Raw genomic sequence first — 15,168 nt, 5'->3', positions numbered from 1 at the left:
GAGTATAGTAAGTATATTCCATATGGGACAAAATACAACAGTTAAGTTCCCTGACTTGTCTGGATGGCTTTTTCAGTGCTTCTTAGAAAATAACTTACAACCTTATGTGTAACTTATAAATAAATAAATATCAGAGTTTGTGAACAATGACTTTCTGAACTATTAACATCTGCAGTAAATATTTCATTCTCCTTTTTAGACTGAACAGATGCTGGGACTTCTGATGAAGCTTGAACAAATAGGAGATAATCAAATTGATCTTAGTGAGAAGTACACCATTGTCCTTCAGCAATACAGCAGAGACTTAGACTTTGTTCAAAACCTCTACCAGAAGCAAAAAGAAAATCCACCTATACCACGTAACATACCACCAGTAAGAGTGAAATGAATTAGAAAGAAAAAGGATTTTTCTTCTTTACTTTTTAAGTTAATGGAAATATAACTTCATATCTTCTGTGATTTAGGTAGCAGGGAAGATTATGTGGGCTCAGCAGCTGTACAGGAAAATTGACCATCCGATGAGATTCTTTAAAAAGAAAACCACACTTTTGAAGGTAGTAAATTATCAGAGGGTGATTTATGCTAAGTTTTAACACAAGTTATTAACAGACATGATTTATTTTTATACTCCTAAGTTCACTTTTCTAACAACTTTTATTCAGGCTCATCCAACAAGATAGTCTTTAGTGTTTTCTCCAGGATTTGAATTTATTTTTGCAGTGTTATTCCGTGACTCAAGACAGTTGCTTCCCTTGAGATGTGTAGCTGATGACTTGGGTGATTTTTTTTGTTCCTTCTGGGACTCGGTTCCTATTACTCCTGAGCACAGCACTGTTGGCTATGGACCTATGCTTACAGCCTTCTGCCTGCTGTGCTCTGTCATGTAGAGGATTGCAATATTCAACTTCAAATACTTCATGAAAGAATACTAGTTTTATAGTTTCCTCAACAGCAAATCACTCCTTGCATATGTCATACTGTAGACTTTATTATATAGGCAAAAATCAGGAAAGCAAAGTTGATTAGAGCAGTTAAATACTTTAAAATAATTGAATTCTTAAACAGATTTTGATATTTTGTGTCTTACATCATCTCTTAAGTAGCGTAACTTAAAGATCTGTATTTGTTTTGTTTGCCTAATGGTGGTGAGGAAAAGCCTAATGGAGGACATTTTTACTGTGTTAGGCTCATCAAGCTGATTAAGTGGCGTTTGCTTATTTATTTATTTATGTTTCCAGACACTGGAAATGAAAAAGGTTGTTAAGAGCTACAATAAAATGGCTGCGGTTCTTCTGGAATTTGAGATTATTTATCACAGAGCCTGGTGCAGGTTTGCTGACCAGGCTAGAAATGCTCTGTATGCTTCTTTACTAGTCAGGCACCAAGAAACCAAGGTAAATATAATTTATTCTTCTGTATTGCTGTTACATTGCTTAGTATTACCTATGCTACTTTAATTGCATCGTGTATAGACAAGCACAGCATTACAAAAATCTTCACGAGGTTAGAAAATGAACTGCTGTAACTGATGTGACTGTATTCTTTTTCCTTTTTGTGTATGTTACGATGCAGACTGGATCACGTCTCTTCTTTGTAAGACTCCTGCCTCATTCAGGACATATACAAGGCAGTGCCCAGCAAATGTGTATCTGTTATAGACTTCTCTATGTCTGTTTACATATTGTTTCATGTATTACTTTCTGTGTTAACCAAAATTTTAGTCAAGGAAGGAATTTTTAATTAGGTCATGGTCTTTTCTCTAGTGGTTGACATCTGTATTGACTGTATTGCGGTAATTAATTTGCTTTCAAAAGTGCTTGCTGAGACAGAATGCCTTACCATTCTTACTTTACAGATGACTTTCTCTGCTCTGGAGCAGAGAAATTACAGTTAAAATGGGCATTTTCTTTGAATTAATGATTCCATAAAGGACAACTAGAACCTAATTGTCAGGTTTATTTAGCATTTTATGCCCTAAGAAATGTACAGAGACTAACCTTTACAACATTTCTCCCTGGTCTATAGTTGGAGAAAATGGCATCTCATGCAAATTAGCTTGCACAGAGACAGGTACAGGACTAGAATTAGACTTGATAAGTCACAGCAGTCAAGTGGATAGGGCACAGTGAGGAAGTCACAGGTAATTGAAATCAGTGTAAGCTAACGTTTGATCAATACTCTGGAAAATCCAGATATTTGTACAGGAGCCTGAAGATCTGTGTAGAAATCGAAACATGGGTATATATTTTAAAAATCTTGGCTTGTCCCCTACATCTTGTGTCGTATCTTCCAGATGTATCACAATGCACATAACCACCAAACTACTGCATTGTTTTCTTTCCCCCCTCCCTGTACACTTCATGAAGGAGTTACTTGTAAACTTGGATCCAGTGGTCCTGGAAGTACTTTATGAAACAAAGTACCTGAGAAAAATGGATTTTGAAGTTCCAGATGTTGTCCTTGGCTTGTGTGCAGATGAAGAACAGATTAAAAGACATCACATGGAGTGAGTGAACACTTTATGGATTTGATTCTCATCTGCAAATGGGAATCCCTAGCTTTGAGTTTCTGTTGTATATGCTTTTGATTTGTTGTAATTTTTCTCTTTGACGGAGTTTAATTGAAATTTAATTGTTTTCCCCTGCCATTCCATAGTAATATTGTTAACATGCAGTTGTTTCTATCTCCACAAATGTCTCATTACTAGACAATGCCTCCATGCTTTTCTTTTGTTACTACAACAACTGTTCCATAAGTGGAGTTTCTAGGTACTGCTGAGGCATCTCTGTTCTCTCACATAGGGATTGCATTTCAAAATATTGCAGTTAGCATCAGAAGTGTTTTTTTCTGTTGCAAAACTAAGTTCTGGCTTCTAATTCTTGTTTGTGGAGCTCCATTATGTAGCTCTGTTTTCATGTAACTGTATTGGTAAGTCTTGAATCAGAATTTGGCATCTTATGGATTTGGTGTCCCAAATGTTTTGAATCTAGCTTTTCTTATAAACAGTCTTATTTCATATCTTCTCTCATGAGACAGGAAGAAGGGAACAAAAATGCTGTGTTTTAAGTTTCCTGGTTTTTGACTGTGATTCATTTTCCTTGGAAGAAAGTTGCTCTAAATTGGTAACAGTTACCTTTCTGGAAGTACTTACTTCTCCAGCATGGTTCTAGTGTTACTGGGAAGAAAGAGACCTATTCTGAGCTAGGAAGAGCTGTGGGAAGAGTCCTTATTTTTAACACAGGGTCAGAACTTCCAATCATTATTAAAAGAAAATGTGACCAAACTTGTGTATGTTTCAAATATCTGAAATAAGCACACTCTAAACACGATCATGTCTTGCAGACTTCAGAATCTATTGATCAATTACAAAGAGTGTCTGAATAGAATTCCTGCTGTGCTGAAACCACTGATGAAGCCATTCATAGGACAAGTTGAGGATGCCCTTGCACCAGGCATAATGGAGCTGTCATGGACTTCTTCAAACATCAATAAGTGTATGTAGTCAAAGAAGTGGTGAATTGTTAATGGTGTTGTTTGGTAGTACTTGCCTACTATTTCCTTGTCAATTTTAGAAAGAGCATTCCATCTATACAAGGGAAAAAAATTCCAGGTTCCTCCCGATGAACTAAGTCAGACATGAGTGAAGTGGAAACTGTGTGTTTATGTCCTGCTCTAAACTGTGGTGATCAAGCCAGGGCTGCTCAACACCTATATTTGAGCAGCCTTTGTTAGGTCATTTGTTTTACCACATGTATCTTTTTTTCCCCCATACTGGTCATGCTCCTTTACCCCTTTTATGTCCTGCCACATAAACAACCCACCTTTACTCTTGTGCTAATGGGTCCTGATTTTGGTACCTGTTTTGGTATTTATGTTATGCTTGCCTTAGTAACCATGATACCTAGCAATACCTCGCAATTTTGTTAAACCATTACCCCCATTTTGTTGTATACAAATGTTATTCGATTCTGCTTTCTGCCATTTTGGCATCTTGTTAATGTAGTTACCGTTAGGGTTGGCCAACTGCGTACGTGCTGTGCTGTCATTTCTTTCTGTTATGTCATGCAGTTTGTTATCTTTCTGTCTAGTTAATGTAGCCACAGGTTGGGGTAGGCATTTGTCTGCACACCTCGATAACATGAACCTTCTTTTCTCCTGTGTGTTTCTTAGAAATGTGTTTAGAAATGTAGAGATATTAATAGGTTCCCCGGCAACAAAGTAGCTCTGCATACATTATTTTCCTCTTACCTTTAAATGTTAGAAGTGACAGAGATGATGTACACAGAAAATATCTTCTATATAGATATACTGAGTGTTGTAAGAGCTGTTGACATAGTTACTGAAACGGTCACCAGATGGTACTGCTGACATAAGGGAGTAGGAAATTCTGGCTTGGAAAAATGATAATGCTTCATCATCCCTTTGGTGGCAGTCGATACTGAAACGGAAGCAAAATCACTGTAGAATCACAGTTTTTTGAGGTTTTCTCTTATTCTTAAGAATGAGGCTTTCTGTCTGCTCACTCATGGACAGTGATTTTTGGTGTAAAAGGATTGGTTTTGCCTCCCCAGCCACCCCCTTCCTCTTTCTTTTAACAAATGTAAGTCTCTCAATTGAGGTATTACAAATGCAGTTGCTGTGAGTACAGTGAAGTCACTAAGTTGGTTGATTTACATCTGTGTAACTGAGTAAATGGTTTGTCATGGTTGACTGCTATCCATACTGCTGTGTTGATGGGAGAGCCTGTATAGCCTTGACTTTTTAGCTTTCTTGCAAATTTTAATGAATAATGTTGCATCATATTAGGTCTTGTGTTACGGTTCTGTTTTTTAATTAAAGGCCTTTTCATTTATTGAGCTTAAGCTGTCACATCACACTGTTGAAGTTATCATGCATTTTTCCTTCTTTTCCTCCTATCAGTATCCCTCTGTCTGTTTCCAAGTAAGTGTCCACACAATGAACAAATTAAGAGCTCTTCTCACACCTACACTCTGTTTTTTTTTTTTTTTTTTTTTTTTTGTGTGTGTGTGTATGTGTGTTTTTTCTTTTTCTTTTTCTTTTTTCTCTGTAAGTAATTGTAACCTGACTAGCGCTAGAATGTGAGACAAGAGTGCAAATGTGGTGCTGTAATAGTGTCTCTTATCTTCTCTGTCAAAAAATCTTTGTAACTTATGCTGAACATCCTAAAAGAGACATGACTAAATTCAAGGTTGAAAATAGTAAGAAATATGCAATATTTGGAGGTTTCTGTCGAAATTCTATTTTTTTCTAAGAAAACTTTTAAAATCCTCAATTATGCATTTTTTTTTCTACACAGCCAGTAAGAAACAACCTTATTCCTATCAAATACAGCATAAAATCAACTGCTATAATTATGTAATTGAAATGGACATACATAAAACCCTTGGCAAGACTTCTGTTTTGCCATTCTGTGAGAAAACAGTAGCTCATGCTTGTAAATCAGTTCTCAGTTAAGTCAGACAACAGAGGCAGACTGTTGTTAGGTTTTCACTTTTTTTCTTCAAAACGAAAAGCAGCAAAAGTAAACAGGGACAGTTGCACGCATGGGTTTGTGCAGCTGTTCATTTGTGACTGTGCCATGTGGCCTTGGTACACAGGGCTCTGACCAGTGTCTAAGGCAGGGCTGGCCACCTTATAGCCCTTTACTTGCCCTTTACTAGCCTTGGACTTTGTCTGACCAGAACATACAAAACAATGGCAAGGTTTTCTTTTGTTTGTATTATATCTTTGTATTTATTTATTTTTTTTTCTTCTTGATTTACGTAGTTTAGTAACACATCATACAGAAGATCATTACAATATTATTTACTCTGTACACTATGTTAAGATAGCATCTGTTATGTTAGTATCTGAATAGCTATAATTCAAGTTTTACTGGGTCTTGGGTTAGCATTTGCTCTAGTGGAAACTGGCTTTTTATGACAAGGTAATGTTTACACAGCAAGAATATCTGGGCTCTTTCCTGCAGCTGCATCTGGAGTGCAATCTCCCTGAGAAAGGAATGTTTGTTTTTTTTTTTTAAGAGTATATATATCGTATCTTTTTGTGGATAAGCAAAGTCCAACATGTCCAGAATGTATGTTGGACACTTACAAAATAACTCCTACCTGCCACAGTTGTGCTGAACTCACTGCATTTGGTTAACGTCTTATGTGCCTCATTCCACCTAATATGTAGAAGCATGGGAGCCCATGGCTACCCTCTACATTAAAACTCGAAAAACTAAAGGAAAAAATAGTTTTAGGACTACTTTATATATTTTGGAAAAAAAAAAAAAGGGGGTGCCTAAGGAATTGGTTGGATTGTTTGTCCATTCCAGTCAATAAAAAAGATAAGACCTGATCATTAACTTCCTAATAGAAACAATTTTCTATTTAAAGCATCCAACAGTTGGAAACTACTGTCACACAGCTGTGTTTTAGATATCATAGTGATTTCTTTCTACATACAGTAAGAAAAAGTACTGGTGATTCACATGATACTGCCTGTTGAATAACCAAAGTCAGGTGACTTATTTCTTTCTTTTTACAATTGAAGTATAGAAGACAGGGAAAGAATTTGTGCACCCTGTTCAGAAATAATTATTTTTTACCTAGTTTGGTAAATGCATCTGTTAAAGGATATATTTTATCTCTTTCCAAGTTAAGTTAGATCATACACATGAAAGAAGAAATCTAGTGGATTAAGCAACATGCGATCTTGGCTTTAGGTATTTTAGCAATTGAAGTTGTAAGTTGATTGCAATGATACAATACTGGCTTTCACTGTGTGTCTGTGTAGGAGAAACAAAATATTTTTGGACCATTGTATCCTTTCTTTTTTCCACTGTATTTTGTTAACTGTTTTCATTACAATGTTCCTTAATACACAGAAGAAGAGGTATTTTGAAGGTTATTCTACTATTTATTTTAAAACGGTTTCATTTAAAGACTCCAAAGTACAGCAAGCCTATCATGTTTTGGTTTCAGGCCTTAATTCTATTTCAGGCCTTAATTCTATATTTTATTGTCGTTAAATCCTCATTTTAATGCAGTACTTCGGGGGGGGGGGTGGGAGAGGAGATTTAAAAGGTCCGGATTTTGTATGATTTATTTTCACTTTGTTTTCTTTGCTCAGTTATTGAGAATGTTTATAGTACCATGAGGGAATTGGACTTTATAGTCAAAGAAGCTGCTGATACCCTGGAATGCAGAATTGAAAGAGTTCTGGAGGATATGTCAAACACTGCTCTGATAATTTTGCCAGAAGATGAACCTATGGATGTGCTTGCATTTCTGGAACAGACAGAAAATCTTGCAATCTCTACTGCTCGCAAACTGTCTCAGTAGGTTTACTGCATAGATTTGAAGACCTGATTTGGGAGGGATTATTTATATATTACTTTTTTATTCATAGAGAATATACTTTTAAAAACTTATTCTTACTGTTACTGACTACTAGTCTGAAGCAAAATGATAGTCCTAGGATGCAGGGGAGAAATTCCCAGGTAACTTGAATACAGCAGATGTAAAATTGCATCTATAGTGTTTAGCATTTCATGTTTTAGTTCTTACGGCATTCTAATCAATAGCAAGAAAAACTGAGATAGTTAAGAGTTGAAGTGTCATCCCTATGCTAATTGCTTGATTCTTAATGCTAGCTAGCTAATGTAAGACTTCCCCATTCTCACAGGGCTGCAATTTTTTTAGCTTATGATCATTTTCCAGGATACAGCAAGTTAGTTCCGTTCTTCTCCAAAAACATGAGAATAAATACACTCACCTTGTATTTATTTTGCTTTTATTTTTACTAACTCTTATTTCAGAATCAGAAAAGTTATCAAAAACATAACTAACATTATTTTATTGAATCATCTTGTTATGCCTGCTTTTTTGTTCCTTCTCTCTCTCTCTCTCTCTCTTTTTTTTTTTTTTTTTTTTTTTTAAGTATAACAGGAAAATAACTTATTTTTCTTTAATGATTTTGAAGTCCAGTTGAATCAGATGTAATAGAGTCTGACAAATAGTTTTCTGGATAGTCTGTGTATCTCAATTCTCTGCATGACCAAGCAGTAGGAACAAGCTGAAAAGTATAAGGGCATTTCCCTGCATATGTGGCTCTTCATGCAAAAAGTATTCATTATGTTTGATTCCCTGTGTGTGACTGTAAGGTTGTGTTTGTTTTTTTTAGGCAGAGTCAGCAAGTGGAATGCTGTGCATATGAATTGTTAGATACTCTTAAGCACAGGCTGAAAGCAGATGAAAGAAAGACTCTGGAGGTAAGACCAGTACAAAAAGTAAACTCCAGTATAAAAAGTAACCTATTATACTCAGATACTTGATATTACATTTATATATTGGGCAATGTGGTTATTTTCCTAAAAAAATCCCTTTAATTCTTCAGGATTCATATACCTGTACGCATCTTGATACGAAACAGAAAACACGCTGCCAAGAATGCCTATCTTGTTGTTACTATAATCTCATGGGACAGCTTTGTCAGAAGAATACTGACTCTTTAGTCAGATGTGAGTCTTTTGTTTTCATATATCTTTAGCTTTTTAATATTACTTTTTTTTTCCTTTTTTTTTTTTTTCTTCCCCAAGCTTATTGTGGCAAAAAATATAACCTCACTTAAGTATTTGTGTTTATTTAGGCACGAAGATTTCCTTGGAGTCCTTGAGACATCGATTGCGTGTTGTTGACTCTAGGTATCAGATGACCAAGTCTGTAGAGCCACAGAGGGTTCCTTTGTTCAAAACTGAATTTCAACTATCTATTCCTAATGTTGTCTTGAGACCAAGTCTTGAAGATATTCAGGTAACAGAATAATTGCACGTCTCAGTCATTTTTGGTAAAAACATTTATAAATGTATTTTAAAATAAGATGTGCAAGTTTAATCTGGTATTACCAATAAAAAGAGGGGAGGAAAAGATGAAAAGTCACTTGAGTTCATGTGACGTTACTGGTTGCTAAGAACAAAGTCATTGATTAGGTTTGTTATGCGGGCCAGTAGAATCAACTACTTTCCTAAAAGCTCAGTAACTCCTGTTCACAACCCTTTACTTAGAGGCAAATATTTCAAAGCAAATACAAAACCAAAAATGAATGCCATCGATACAACCTGATTTGATGTCATTGATAAAGATATTTAAATAGCACTGGTCCCAGTACAGACCCATGAGGAGCACCACTCATCACCAGCCTCCACCTGGACATCAAGCCATTTACAATCACTCCCTGGATGCAGCCATCCAGCTAGTACCTTATCTACCGGGTAGTCCACCCTTCAAATCCACCTCTCTCAAATTTAGAGATAAGGATGTTGTATGGGGATCATGTCAAAGGCCTTACAGAAGTCCAGGTATGACATCAGTTGGTCTTCCCTTGTCAGCTGATGCAGTCACTCCACCATAAAAAGGCACCAGGTTGGCCAGGCACAATTTTCCCTTGATGAAGCCATGCTGGCTGTCTCGGATCACCTCTTTGTCTTGCATGTGCCTTAACATTGCTTCCAGGAGAATCTGTTCCATGATCTTTCTAAGCACAGAGGTGAGGCTCACTGCTCCGTAGTTCCCTGGGTCACAAGCTCAACCAGGACATGGTCACTGCAGCCCAGGCTGCCTCCATTCTTAACCTCTGTAGTGAGTTCATCTGCACTGATAGGCACCAGTCCAGTAACGCTTCTCCTCTGGTTGGTTTGTCTAGTAGCTGGACCAGGAAATTATCCTTGATGCACTCCAGGAGTCTCCTGGATTGCTTGCAGCCAGCACTGCTGGTTTCCCAGCAGACATCCATGTGGTTGAAATCCCCCAGCAGGATGAGTGCCTGCAAGCATGATGTTTCTTGCAGCTGAAGCAAGAAGGCTTCATCCACAGGCTTTCCTTGATCAGCCAGCCTGCCGTAGACCCCAGCCACAAGCTGTCGTTTTTTGGTCTGGTCCTTAACTTTAACCCACAAACTCTCAACAAGTCCCTGGCAGTTTCTCAGAGGCTACCAGGCTTGGTAGCCTCTTCATACCACAAATGTGGGCCCCCAGCAGGCAGCAAACCTCTCTAGAGGGATTGTCTGGACAGCAAATGGGTGCTTCAGTGCCTCTCAGCAAGGAATCTCCAATTACTAACACCCTTTGTGCTTTTTCATGGCACTGGTTCTAATGCAGGTGGTTGGTCCAACTTTGTATGATTGTCCTTTCCTGGGTCCTGACCATTACTTACATTCTCTCCTTTTTCTAGCCCCAGAGCATTGGATTTTCTGCTCCTTAGGGGCAACTGGGGACAAGGGGGAGACCTCCTTTTGTTCTGAGCAGAGGCAAGGGTCCAGTCTCCCTTGTCTTGTGAGTCAGCCAAGTCTATCAGCCCAGGGCTGGAAGCCAGCTTACCTGCCCCTTGCCAGGACTTAAGGCAGGGCTGTCGCTCAGTCCATGTCAGAGCACAGTACCATGCACTCAGATCCCACAACTCAGGCCACAGAGCATAATTTTAAAATACAATAGGTAGAAAATATTATATAATAATTTATATAGTTCATTGCATAGATTACAAACTAGAACATCACAAATTCAGACAAATTTATTTAGACTTTCTGATGTGAAAATGTAATTTATAATAACTATGTTTATAACACTTTTAAGGGGAAATAGTACTATAATTGTTATGATCCCCAGTGATTCATGATTCATGTTCATAGATCTGTCTCATTCTTGTTTGAAAAGCAAATAAATGTAGGAGGACTGACTTCAATAAAGCTTTATGGAGTACTCTTTCCATATTTCCATCAGTACTCTTACTGATAAATATAGAAGTATAACTTTTCCATTTTGATATTCTTTGGAGGATCTTTTTTTCTCTTTTTTTTTTTTTCTTTTTTTTTCTTTTTTCCCTCTTACTTGTCATAATCTCTCTTTGTGCTCAAGGTAAATGTTTTGCTATTTTCAGAGTGCTGTAAACAAAGCAGTAAATATAATATTATCAATAGCCAAAGATATCCCCCTATGGAAATTTGCTTACTTACATCATAAGCAGCAGGTGAGTGTTTTATTTTGATTATTTTAAAATTTCAGTATTTTGGTTAACATTTCTTAATTTCATAAGAATATGTTCTGCAGCAATACCTTGATTTGTAATGTAGAAGATCTTCCTTTTAAGTGTCAACCTAGATTTTAATGTCTACATCAAGTTATTGAACAAAAGAGTAATCATTTATAATATTTATGTTTGGTGCTTTTTAGTATTAAAATCAAAAGTAGCTTTACTAGAAATCTTTTAAAAATACTGTTCAAGTGTGACAATGATGTGTGAAAACTAATGTTATCCATGTGTACTTCTGAGTTTAAATTACTGTTAGTTTTCCCAAGCAAAAACTGTATTTGAAACTAAAATAAATACAATATGCATATTTTAACTGGCATTAAAATGAGCACTAAAACTTTGGGAAAGTCTGGGGTATAGATAGAAACTCAAATTTGCTGAGGTACTCAAATTTGCTGCTGTACAGAAATGCACAATAATGCTAATCAGATGGCCTTAAGTCCATCCTCTAAAAATGAAATACAGACCTGTGCTGAAGAAGCGTCCTTTTAAATATATCTTCCTATTTTGTCAATCCGACATGAAAAACAGATCAGCATATTTGAATGAAAAGAACCATTCATGTCCTGGAAACAAAAATGAGCAATTAGGACAGCATTAGCTGATATGCGTTTTCCCAAGCAGAATTTTTGGCTTACTTCTAAGCAGCCAGCTCTGAACTGCCTTCAGCACTTTTTTTTTTTTTTTTTTTTTTTTTGACCAAGAAATGGGAATCGATTGTAATTCTGTGCTACAAGAGGCAGGAAGACCTGAGCAGGAGCTCCTGTACGAGCAGAAAATAGCACAATTGTACTAGTGTGTGACACATTTGACAGAAGTCAATCAGAGATGATTAATATTAATTGCTCCACATTACAAATATTTTTTTTTAAATTATCTTCAACTCTAGAGCTAAAGTTCTGTAAAAATACACTCTAAGAACAGGGAGTCTCCATGTGTCTTTCTTTGCACTTTCTGTCTGGTCATAGAAGTACTTACTGTGTACGCCTTATTGGGCATTCAATAATGTAAAATAAATAAAACTACTGAACATACATTTATTCTTGTTTAATTTATGCCAGGTTGAACAGGCTGTTGCCATAGAGCTAGGTGATGAGAACAAACTCACCAGGATGGTGGCACTGAAGCCTTTAGACAAGCAGATCATCGAGCATAAGGATGTAAACAAAGTGGTGATCCAACTAAATACAGTTGTCTTCTCTCTTAAAACTAAAGTGGCAGATCTTCTGAACAGCTTTTCTGAATTTTCAGTCATCTGGAACAAGGTTAAATACATATTTAATGAAATATTTAGCTGTATTGGGAAATGTTCTACATAAAATGTTTAGGGTTGCATTAGGAGACTGGATGCTTGGTTTCATTGTAGAATATGTATATGCATGTATATCATTCTTTACCATTCAAACCACCTAACAAGAAGGCAGAAAAACAAAAAAGAATGTTGGGAGCGTAAGCAAACTTATACTTTCGTATGCTTATACATCTTTCTCACAGCATCTTGTCTGTAAAGGTAATAAAAAAGAATTATTTAGCAGAATCTCTGAGAAATTGCAGACTTCAAATCTTCTGAATATTTAACCGACTAGCTCTCCTTCAGCAAGCAGTGCTGAAAGCATTTTTTCTATTTCTTCACAAAAAATGATAAACTCAGTTTAGGAAATATTTCCAGTAATACGGATTCCCAAGCAGAATGGAAAGCTGATAGAGTTGTCTTCATTAGGGAGTGAGTCCTATGACATAAATTGTAAAGCTCCAAGCAGTGTTCTGGCAGGAGATATTTCATGAATATCATTTCATGAGATTTATCACCTCGTATGCATTCTGACTAGTGGAATGCAACCTTGCGGGGAAGAACAACTGCTGGTCTTACCTATCAAAGGTGCTGTAGTCAGGCAGAGAAACAAGTAACCAAGATTAATTTTCTGTTTGTAACTGCTTGCTATTTTTAACTTCTCCTTCCTAAACCAACTCATAGTCTATATTAGTGACCACCACATGCCCACAGCTGACTCCTTTGCAGTTAGAGTTCAGGCTGAGACAGGCCATTTGCACCTCTTTCAGGTTCTGGGCTTCCAAATATTAATGCTTATTTACCTCAGTTTTTGGAGATACTGACCGAGCTAACCACACATTGATGGTATGTTGTTTCCCACAGACAAGGGACAATCAGATTAGATGATGCAGTAGCATGATAACACTTCTTTTTGCTAAAATCTTCCAAAATAGTTCATTTACTCTTTAACCTTAAAGCTCTTCAGGACCTGGTGCTGTTTCCTCCATTCTATATCATTTGTGTTAGACCACTGGGAGATATCAGTTGAAACTGCTAAGTAGAATGGAGAAGCCGTATCAGATTCTCAGAGACCTCATGGTGCAGACTGTCACTGAGCTGGATAAAGATCATTTGTGTGTAATAATATAGCACATTTATTTAGACCCTGTGCTGGTGATACTGAAGCTCTCACTTCTGCAGAGACTAGCGTACCTTACTAAAAGGCAGGATGTCACATTCAGTGGTCTATTCCCTTTGAACAAGCTTCGACAAGCTAAATGCCCCTTCTTCCCTTATACCCATCGTTCCCTGCCCAAGTGTGGTTGCTGACCTTGAATACCCCTTCCTCCTGTGTTTATAGCTAGAAACTGTAGTAAAATATACTCTTTCAGGAAGGGTGAAGGTGGCTGAGTACAATCACTACCATTTAAATAGCTGTTAGAAGTTGTGAGCTGCTTTTGCTGGTTGGCAGATGGAAGGGAAGCTGGGAAGAAAATATTTCCAGTAACGTTTTAGAGGCTGTAAATTTCATAGTAATATTTGTATGGATAAGGGATAGCCTGATTGGTGTCAGTTTTTGAATTATAGATAGATTTCAAATGTTTTAATAATGAATACTGTAAAGAGAGAAAGAATCAGGAAAAGCAGATCAAGTGAAGCAATCTGATCTTAATACTTATATCTTCAGCTCTATTAGAGAGGGATTATTTGTGTTTGCACAGTACATTAGACAGCCACATAGGCTATCATAATACCAGTGCAAAGTAATAATTAAAATAAACTTTTATATAGGATCCAGAGGAAAAAGTGAAGGAATTTATAGAGACTAAACCAACAATGGCTGAATTCCAAACCCAAATCAGAGACTTCTCTGTAAGTATTATGTCTTTAATAAAAATGAACTGTTCAGAGAAATTGTAGTGAAATTAAACATTGATCACTTGTGTTTTTCCTAGCAATTAGAAATGCAAATCAGAGAACTGCCAAATCACCATGTACTGGAGTCAGTGGATATTGCAACGGAGTCATTGAAAATATCCTTAATTCAAGAATGCCGCTCAAGACAAAGAACATTTGGATTAGCTTTGAATAAAAAGTCTGCCACAGACATGGATGAAATCTATTCCTTCATTGAAAATCTTAGCAAGAGATTAAGCAGGCCTATCCAGGACCTTGATGATGTACGGGGAGCAATGGAAGATCTAAAAGAAATTAGAGAGAATGAGATTAGAATTGACATGACAGTCGGACCTATAGAAGAGTCCTACTCTGTGCTTCATAAATACAATCTGCTCTTTCAAGATGGAAACACAGAAAGAGTTGATGGATTGGCTTATGCTTGGAAGAACCTCAACACACAGGTATCACAGCTGTGTTGTTTCTCAAAACACATCTATAGCAAAGTTATTTTCAACCTTTTTAATGTTGAAAAAAGCATAATAAAACTGTTTTCTTACTTAAAACGCTCTGCTTTTTTTCCATTTCTTTATTCCTGTTTTTCCTCTTTGTCTACATTTAGGCATTACAGGTTGAGGAGTTGCTGCTGAAAGTACAGCCGGGCATGAAAACAGATTTACTGAATGGTGTTCAGAAATTCCAGATTGATACTGCAGAATTTTACAAAGACTATGATGAAAAGTAGGTGAACTGTGATGCAGTACAATTATGCTTCATTAGTGATTGTTTGAAAATGGTGCATCTAAAGAGCTTCAGAAAATAAACATGAAACAGCCTCAGTATACATATGACAGATGATTTAAAAAAAAAAAAAAAAAAGAGCCTAATTTCAGAATACTGTAAGTTGGA

General features: G+C 36.7%; 1 protein-coding gene across 1 annotated transcript in view; it reads left to right on the top strand.

The window, feature by feature from the left end:
* The window catches only part of LOC311431287 (dynein axonemal heavy chain 5-like), a 142,916-nt gene that overhangs the window by 17,059 nt on the left and 110,689 nt on the right, over positions 1-15,168 (top strand). Inside the window, exons 14-27 of the mRNA XM_084508638.1 lie at positions 200-373; positions 465-554; positions 1,239-1,394; positions 2,367-2,506; positions 3,343-3,494; positions 7,138-7,345; positions 8,191-8,278; positions 8,404-8,527; positions 8,656-8,819; positions 10,938-11,027; positions 12,152-12,355; positions 14,155-14,235; positions 14,319-14,723; positions 14,882-15,000. Coding sequence (XP_084364764.1) covers positions 200-373; positions 465-554; positions 1,239-1,394; positions 2,367-2,506; positions 3,343-3,494; positions 7,138-7,345; positions 8,191-8,278; positions 8,404-8,527; positions 8,656-8,819; positions 10,938-11,027; positions 12,152-12,355; positions 14,155-14,235; positions 14,319-14,723; positions 14,882-15,000 — 2,195 coding nt within the window. The remainder of the gene's footprint in view (positions 1-199; positions 374-464; positions 555-1,238; positions 1,395-2,366; positions 2,507-3,342; positions 3,495-7,137; positions 7,346-8,190; positions 8,279-8,403; positions 8,528-8,655; positions 8,820-10,937; positions 11,028-12,151; positions 12,356-14,154; positions 14,236-14,318; positions 14,724-14,881; positions 15,001-15,168) is intronic.

Source organism: Aythya ferina, assembly GCF_964211825.1.
Source record: "Aythya ferina genome assembly, chromosome: 2".
In the NCBI taxonomy this organism is placed as follows: domain Eukaryota; kingdom Metazoa; phylum Chordata; class Aves; order Anseriformes; family Anatidae; genus Aythya; species Aythya ferina.
This window is presented reverse-complemented; position numbering and strand designations above follow the sequence as displayed.